This window comes from Cherax quadricarinatus, chromosome 35, assembly GCF_038502225.1.
Source record: "Cherax quadricarinatus isolate ZL_2023a chromosome 35, ASM3850222v1, whole genome shotgun sequence".
Classification (NCBI taxonomy): domain Eukaryota; kingdom Metazoa; phylum Arthropoda; class Malacostraca; order Decapoda; family Parastacidae; genus Cherax; species Cherax quadricarinatus.
The window spans coordinates 9,479,543-9,488,252 of record NC_091326.1 but is presented as its reverse complement, the minus strand read 5'-3'; the positions used below and the strand labels follow the sequence as shown (position 1 = coordinate 9,488,252).

The 8,710-nt window shown below is 39.8% G+C and overlaps 1 protein-coding gene across 5 annotated transcripts in view; it reads left to right on the top strand.

The window, feature by feature from the left end:
• The first annotated feature begins 569 nt into the window (after positions 1-569).
• The window catches only part of LOC128695150 (1-acyl-sn-glycerol-3-phosphate acyltransferase epsilon), a 64,697-nt gene continuing 56,556 nt past the window's right edge, over positions 570-8,710 (top strand). Inside the window, exon 1 of one of the 5 annotated variants that reach the window (XM_070091368.1) lies at positions 570-661. In XM_070091368.1, coding sequence (XP_069947469.1) covers positions 585-661 — 77 coding nt within the window. In that variant the 5' untranslated portion in view covers positions 570-584. Of the gene's footprint in view, positions 662-4,542; positions 4,765-5,112; positions 5,427-8,710 lie in introns of those variants that run through there. The other 4 variants (XM_070091367.1, XM_070091370.1, XM_070091371.1 and 1 more) reach the window with 4 other exon arrangements.

Below are 8,710 nucleotides of genomic sequence, written 5' to 3'. Positions count from 1 at the left end.
TCGAATAAACCACTATCACCACCATATAGGATATCAGGTTAGACACTAGGCTGAGTTCTTACAAAGGTGTGAAGCTGAGATAGCCTGAGATCTGAATGTTTTTAATTTGATATTTGGGAGGTAACAAAAATTTCATAGGTATATAATGGGTCTAGAAACTTGGTCCCAACTTTCGCATTGGCTCAGCAAGTTACAGCAGTAATGAAACATTTATAGTGCGTATTGGAATTTAGAATAATAAAAATTAATTTACCCAGTCGTGAATTTATTCACAAAAGATTACAATGTAGATTTGTAGTATAGTTATGAGTTATTTACAACAAGCAACGTTGAAGTATTTTCTAGGATGGCTAGAAAAAGAAATTAGAGTTAAGATTTTGTGAATTCCCTCTAGCATAAACTGCCAGGAACGTAATGAAGTAGATGATTTGGAAAAACTAACATTAAATAAACAGAATGTCGAATATTATTTAGTTTCTCAAACATAAGTTTAAAACAACGTTGTTAGAAAAAACAGCAAATGAATTTGAAGAAAGTAGAACAGTGCAATAGGAACTTATAGATACATTGCCCATCAGAATGAAATGTGTCACGTGAAACATATCATTGGAGAAAGTAACAAGATCAGCAGACTACAAGACGTTGTTACTGGTGGACTAAGGTTAGACTATAAGTATCTCTTGCAAAACAAATTATATGGAGACGCCAAACATGAAATGTAAACAGTATAGTAGGTGGGAGAGACGGGTTACACGCTTTAATTTACATCTTAAGACTTTCCAAATATCCAGCCATTTAGACACGTCTAAAGAAATTCTACAGGAATAGCAAATCACTTCGTTATTGGTAAAATATCAGAAAACTTGAGATTGTATCCACATTTACACCGGCTAGATAAATGAGCTGTTATTTGATGAGATTGTAACCTAATAATGACCTGTGCTTTTAGTGGTAATGATAACATATTTGAATTCTCTTGAGACTGTATGTACATTTTATATTATGTAGATTAGCTATATAAAGAAATCGTTATATATGAAATGACTGTAACTATGACCAATGGGGTCTGACAAAGACTCAATGTTATCTCTGTAATCCTTTTCGTTTGCTCCATCGTTCACATGATGAGCATTGGATCACAATAAACTAATCATTCACGAGGCATAAAGTAGCAAAGTAAGCACCCGTGGAAATAAGTCACTTTGCCTGACTTTTTGGGATTATCTTAGGCAATTTACACATACATTAAACTACGTATGATAATTGTACTTATTTGTGCTTGTACGTAAATAAACTTACTTATATGTACTGCAGCACATCAGGTATGATGACAGCAGTCAAGAATTCGAGGTACTAAGGTGATTAATAGACATAGGTGACTCACACAAAGCACTATATCACACCTGGGAAGTGTTCGCTGGTAGCACCCTCCATCAAATCACGACATTAACCTTAAAAGAGGTGCACACTTGTGTGAGCACTCGACGCACAGTCGCTAGGTCCCAGGTTAGACTCCCTGGAATGGAGACAGCTAAGGGCCGGTGTCCGTATACCCCTGCTGCGATGTTGCCCATGCTAGCCTGACAGTTAGTAGATGGTTTTGGGTCCCATGCAAGGTAAAAAGTGTTAGAAAACTACATTTGTTCTGGAATGTCATGGGGGTGTTAATGGCTTGGTGGGGTGCTCGCGACTTGATTGATAGCATCCTTAACTCACATACTGAAGGTCTGCGATCAATCCCCGGCACGGGTGAAACGTTGGGCTTGTTTCCTTACACCTGCTACCCCTGTTCACCTACCAGCAAGTAGATATGTGGGTGTTAGCCGACTTGTGGGTCGCATCATGGAGGAAAAGATTATCCTAAGTTGCCCGAAATGCTCTGCATAACTAAGGGTTTTATATAGAGTATGTTAATGATGTCATCTAGGTCTGTAATAGTTACATCATGTATTCGTAGAAAAAAAATATATATTAAAAAAAGAATGTACTCCAGTTGTGTGTACGAAAACTCCAGTACCTGCTGAAAATTACTAGGAAAAATGTGCATGTGTATATATTGGCGTTCATTAAAATGAAAAAAAAATAAACTCAAACTCCATCATACCACACCATTAGCTCCAAACTCACAACTCCCTGGGTGTTCCCAAATCAATATCCTGCCCTCCAAGTTTCAGCGTGCCGACAAGAGCTTGGTTTTCCACCCCTACCCTATGGTTCACTGCGGCAACTTTTGATTAATTTTAATAGGAAAGCATTAAGCCTATAACAGTTATGTAGTGTCTGGTGAACTGGAGATATTCAGATTATCCAAGGAACGGAAAGGTAGCTCCAGTTATATAGATCAGGAGCCCTTCATTAACATAAAGACACCCCTCTTGAAGAGATGTTTTTATTCATTTTATATGTGCTGGTACAGATATGGTAAAATAAAGCAGTCTGAAACTCACTGTGCCCTTCAATTTTCTCCACCTCATAGCTTCACTCTGTCTAATGTTTATTCTGTCCCATCTTACTCATGACCTGTATATTCTACTCTATCTTAAAGTTGCACCCCTTCGAATTTTTATTGCTCCGTTTCGGCCATAGCCTACCTATTCCGCCCTTTCTCAGTAATATCCTTAATATTCTGCCGTCTCAAAACTGTACCATATTTATCCTGCTTAATAGCATAGCTACACCCAATTCTTCAACCATAAGAACACTGAAATTCTATGACAACGTAACGATTGTAAAAAGGCATAAAAAACTAATCTATAAACTAGAAGTTCAGGCAGGAATAAAAGAAAAGTCACCGCCGTGTATAAGGAATAACTAACAGTGATTCTGTTAGGTATTCAGTAGAGACTGTGGCGACAGACGCTGCAAACCTTACACATGGAGAAGAGCCTACAGTACCTACCTGGAGTCTACCTGGAGGATGTTCCGGGGGTCACCGCCCCAGCAACCCAGTCCTTGACAAGGCCTCCCATATAAATATAATATTAAATATAATACTAAACATGCTACTGGCGATAATCATCAACCTTGGCGACGTATGTTCGCCTAGTGAACCTAAGAACAGCATTCAGAACTCTCAACAAAGAATTATTCAGGATCCAATACGACTTGTTCAGAAGCTAAAGAAAGTGCAGCAGTTTGCTGTGAGAATAGTTTCAGAGCTCAAGGATATGGCCCATTAGAAGATAAAAGGACATGATCAAAAACTTTGATAAGGCAAACCAGGACGAGAACTATGGGAAAGAAGCTTTACATTAACATTAAAGATTCAAATAAGCTAGAGGGAAGCCAGGAAAACTTCTGCAGCCTAGGGTACCTGGAGTATACCTGGAGGGGGTTTCGGGGGTCAACGCCCCCGCCGCCCGGTCCGTGACCAGGCCTCGTGGTCGATCAGGGCCTGATCAACCAGATTTACTGATGGCAACATGTAAACTGACTGACGTACCAGCCACAGCTCGGCTTGTCAGGAACTTACTTTAGGTGCCTGTCCAGTGCCTTCTTGAAGACAGCCAGGGGTCTATTGGTAATCCTCCCTTTATGTATGTTGGGAGGCAGCTGAACAGTCTTGGGGCTCCTGACACTTGTATTGTCTCTTACCGTACTCGTGGCGCCCCTGCTTTTCACTGGGAAAATGTTGCATCTCCTTCCAAGTCTTGCTTTCGTAAAGAGTGATTTTCGTGTGCAGATTTAAGATTAATCCCTTTAGGGTGGTTAGAAATTGGAATGACCTAAATGAGAAAGAGGTAGAGGCAGACTCTGCACACAGCTTTAAGACGTATGATAGAGCTTACGACGGCCCTGGGGCTCACAATTAATGAGTCCTGAGTCGTATATCCAGCTAATATATGGCACCAGGAACTGGGAAACGACTCCTTTAACCAAATGTATCCCTGTCCATTTCAGTCGCGTATCTCCATTTTATGGCCGAACTGACAAAAATAAATTACAAAAAATGTAATAGTTACCATGGCAATATGCTATACTGGTGCCATATTATACTGATCTGTACCTGGACACATGGATATAAACAATTATAGTAAGGAAAGTTGATGCAGTAGTCTCCAGGGAGTATTAAGCAGAGATCCAGGTGTTGATTTCACACCACTCTTTCTAGATTGGAAAGGAAGTATTATAAGCACAGGAACTATTAAGAAGCACACAGGAAACCAGTGTATGTTCATAAGGCAATAAGAAAAAGATCAGCAATCCTGCCAGAGTGTAAGAAATTGACCAAGCTTCTATCTCACACTCCTTTGACAAGATGGTAGTTCCTGTCTGGATGGTAGTTGTGTACCAGCCCATTAGTCTCAACAAAATTTACTGGCCCTGAAATGATGACATTTAATAATATTATTTCTTTATTATTATTATTATTATTATTACAGGGAAGCTCAAAACCCGAAGGGGTCATACAAAGCCTGGTAATGGTAGGTGACCAGGTCTGCTCCAAAGTGCAGGGCAGCTCCAATTCCCGGACCAAGAGCACTTCTCTAAGAGAGGCACCCCCTTGAAGGGGGTATTGTAGAGTGAGTGGAGGAGGGGGTGAAGAGGAGCTGCAGCAGGAACCTGGAGGGAGAGTTAGATCAGTTGCTGATGGCGCGTGTCAGGGCGCAGACCATCATCCTGCGAGGTAGCTTATTGTTTACTAATATATACATAACCTTCACACACCCACCTTCCCTCCACCACCATGGCCAATTTTGAAGGTGTGGAGAAGCATCTTCATGCACTTAAAATTAACATGGACCTTATAAGAAGCTACGTAATGTGAGTATATCTTACAAATATTATTGAGTGGCGGTAAGCTACAGTTCATGCTTAAATTTAACCATATATGACATTATATTTTGTATATAATTTAAATGTTAACAATACATTGTTGTTTATATATAGTATATAGCTTAAAATAAATAAAAAAAATTACATGTCAAAAGATTTTAGTAGAGTGGTACGCTTCTTATGTTTATTGTAGGGTCAAAAACTAGCGTCATCTGTAAATATATATACATAGTTTTTGTTAATATATGCAGGAAACTATCGCTCTCACCATAAAGGAAATAGCAATCACGAAGGAAGTAGTACATGATTTAAAGAGAATAAGATACGCATGACGGCTGTGGTCTGTTTGAAGACAATGTATTATGACCCTTACTGCTGTTGCTGCTGATAATGTATCATATGTGGCGTGTATGTCTCCACGATAAGACGATAACCCAAGATTACCGCCGAATTAAGCCATGATACGCCGGTTAAACCCCTAGTAAGGTGTGACAGTGCCTTGTGATGGCGTGGAAGAGTGCCACTTAGGCACTACTGCAAGTTTAATATTTGACTAAGTCACTGCTGCAGCAGACGACCATTACCACCACAACTTACAAACCCAGGAAATTGACCATCATCTACACTATGGGCATTATAGGCGGTGTTAGGTAACTTCTCGTTTTGTTATTTAAATTATTAGTGCTGCAGGTAGAAAGGGATGGTTTTATTTTACGACTGTCATGGTGTGTTGTGGTCTGATAGGCTTATCACCATGTATAGGCTTATCACCATGTATAGATAATGTTAACAGCCAGGGTATATCGTATACTTGTTAACAGATGTATTATATGGTTAATAAATATGCACTACAGGTTAACCAGAGGTTGATTTGTGGTTAATACCTGTACATCATAGGCTCCTCAAGGAAGGTTCCTTGATGTTGGTGAGGGGCTCTTGATTTAGGGAACTGGATCTGTGCTCCAGTTCCCTGAATTAAGCCTGAATACCTTCCATTCCCCCCCCCCCGGCGCTGTGTAATCCTACGGGTTTAGCTCTTCCTCCTGATTATTATAATAATGTACATCATAGGTTAACTTGTGGTGTAGTGTATTTGTTTACTAGGTAAAACACATGACAGAAGATTTTTTTTTTTTATACTTGATTAACTCAAGAGGGTTATTAACCCAGGAAAGCCCAAGAAAGATAGTGTGGCTTATTTTCATTGTTGTCCTTTGGTGTTACCTCCCACCCCCAGGATGCTACCCACATCTGGCTAGTAAGTTTGTTTAGGTACAGGTACACATAGGTAGAATTATCGTACATATTGTAAATTACCTAGGATAACCCAGAACAAGTCAGTGACTTGTTTCTATTGGGGTCCTGGTATATAATAACATCCAGGTACTAGATGAGGAGCAAGACGTGTAACTGTTACATGTTGTCTCGTTCATCTACTTGGCAGTATTGTATAGCATTATAATGTAATGATACCTAGGTACTAAATTAATGCTAGGTAAACAGAGGAAGCAGGTGTAAGGAAACTTGCCTGATACTTCCATTCTTGCCAGAATTAAACTGACAAGAGCGGCTTTCATCTGTGATTATCACTCGAGCCACAAGTCTTGCATTGTTAATTTTGTTAACGGTAGACTGTAACTGATGGCATGTGTATTTGCCTAAAATTGTAAATTAATAGGATCTCCAAAGGAAATTTCACATTGTTTGACTTGAAGATCTCTTACATTAAATATGTTTAATGTACTTATGTGCTCATAACATGTGTGTATAAAGTCACAGCTGGTGAAGTGGTTAGTGCACTGGCTTGTGTGTTTTAGGACTCTCCTGCCATGAGCTTGAGTCCCACTCATTCTATGATTTATTTGCAATCATGTTAATATAATTTTGTGAATCTGTGTACCTCAAAATCACTATAAAAAATTATGTATGTATTCAAAGCCTAAATAAAAACTTTTCATTTTAATACACTACCCATCTTCCACTGAGAAGAGTGACCCAAAATAAAAAGAGAAACTTTCACCATCATCATTCACTCCGTCTTGCCAGAGGCATGCTGACATTACACGTCAAACTCCAATATGCCCATCCCTCCAGAGTGCAGGCACTCTACTTCCCACTTATTCCAGGATGCTAGTCCAGCTAACTGAGTTTCCCAGAATCCCTTTATAAATGTTAGCTTTCTCACACTCCAACATGTCATAAAATCACTTGCCTCCCCTCACTCACACATGCCTGTTGGATGTTCAAGGTTAAAAACTGAAAATTAATGGGGTAAATCATAATGTGCTTATTACCAGGCAGACTGCAGAGTAATTGGGTAATACAGTTCACTTTGAGTTGTCCTAGGAAGAATTGGAAGGGATTAAAGAAGGTTTTAAGGCATAAGAACATAACATAAGAAAGAAGGAACACTGCAACAGGCCTACTAACCCATGTGGAGGAGGTCCATGTCCGCCCCCCCGGATTAGACCAATGACCCCCCCTGGATTAGCCCAGTGACCCACCTAGTCTGATCATCTCCACTCAAGGATGGAGCACTGCACCAGACCCAGCAGCACAAGCTAGTCAGGTCCAACTCACACCCACCCACACCCACTTATGTATTTATCTAACCTATTTTTAAAACTACACAACGTTTTAGCCTGAATAACTGTACTCGGGAGTTTGTTCCACTCATCCACAACTCAATTACCAAACCAGTGCTTTCCTATATCCTTTCTAAATCTGAATTTTTCCAACTTGAAACCATTGCTGCAAGTCCTGTCTTGGCTGGAAATTTTCAGCACACTATTTACATCCCCTTTATTTATTCCTGTTTTCCATTTATACACCTCGATCATATCCCCCCTAATTCTACGCCTTTCGAGAGTGCAGATTCAGGGCCCTCAGTCTATTCTCATAGGGAAGATTTCTGATACATGGGATCATCTTTGTCATCCTCCTCTGTACGTTTTCCAGAGCATTTATATCCATTCTGTAATACGGTGACTAGAACTGAGCAGCATAGTCTAAATGAGGCCTAACCAAGGATATATAGAGTTGAAGAACAACCTGAGGACTTCTATTATTTATACTTCTAGATATGAAGCCAAGAATTATGTTAGCTTTATTGCGAACACTAATGCACTGTTGTCTTGGTTTTAGGTTACTGCTAACCAGAACTCCTAAATCCTTTTCACAATCGGTAGTATTAAGATCTACATTATTTAGTTTATATGTGGCATGGTTATTTACCTGTCCAACATTTAGAACTTTGCATTTGTCAGTATTAAACTGCATCTGCCACTTCTCCAACCATTGCATCAGTCTATTCAAATCATCCTGGAGTGCTCTAGTGTCCTCGTTAGAATGAATTGGACGGCCTGTTTTGGTGTCCTCAGCAGATTTGCTTATGCCGCTATTTATTCCCTCATCTATGTCGTTTATGTAAATTGTGAACAACAACGGGCCCAACACTGACCCCTGAGGAACACCGCTTGTGACATGCCCCCATTCTGATTTTCTTTCTTTCATACAAACTCTCTGCTGTCTATTTGTCAGCCAGGCCTCTACCCAGGAAAAAAATTTCTCCTCCTATTCCGTGTGCCTTAAGTTTCCTCAATAGCCTCTGGTGTGGAACTCTATCGAAAGCCTTACTGAAGTCCATATACACAATATCATATTCATTACCATGATCTACCTCCTCAAACACCTTAGTGAAAAAAGTTAGTAAATTCGTAAGACAGGAACGCCCCTTTGTAAAACCATGTTGAGATTCATTAATCAATCTGTGCCTGTCAAGATGGCTACGAATTGCTTCGGCAATTATTGATTCCATAAATTTTCCCACTATGGAGGTAAGGCTTATTGGTCTATAGTTTGAAGCCAAGGACCTGTCACCTGCCTTGTAAATAGGTATTACATTTTCCATTTTCCACTTATCAGGCACTATGCC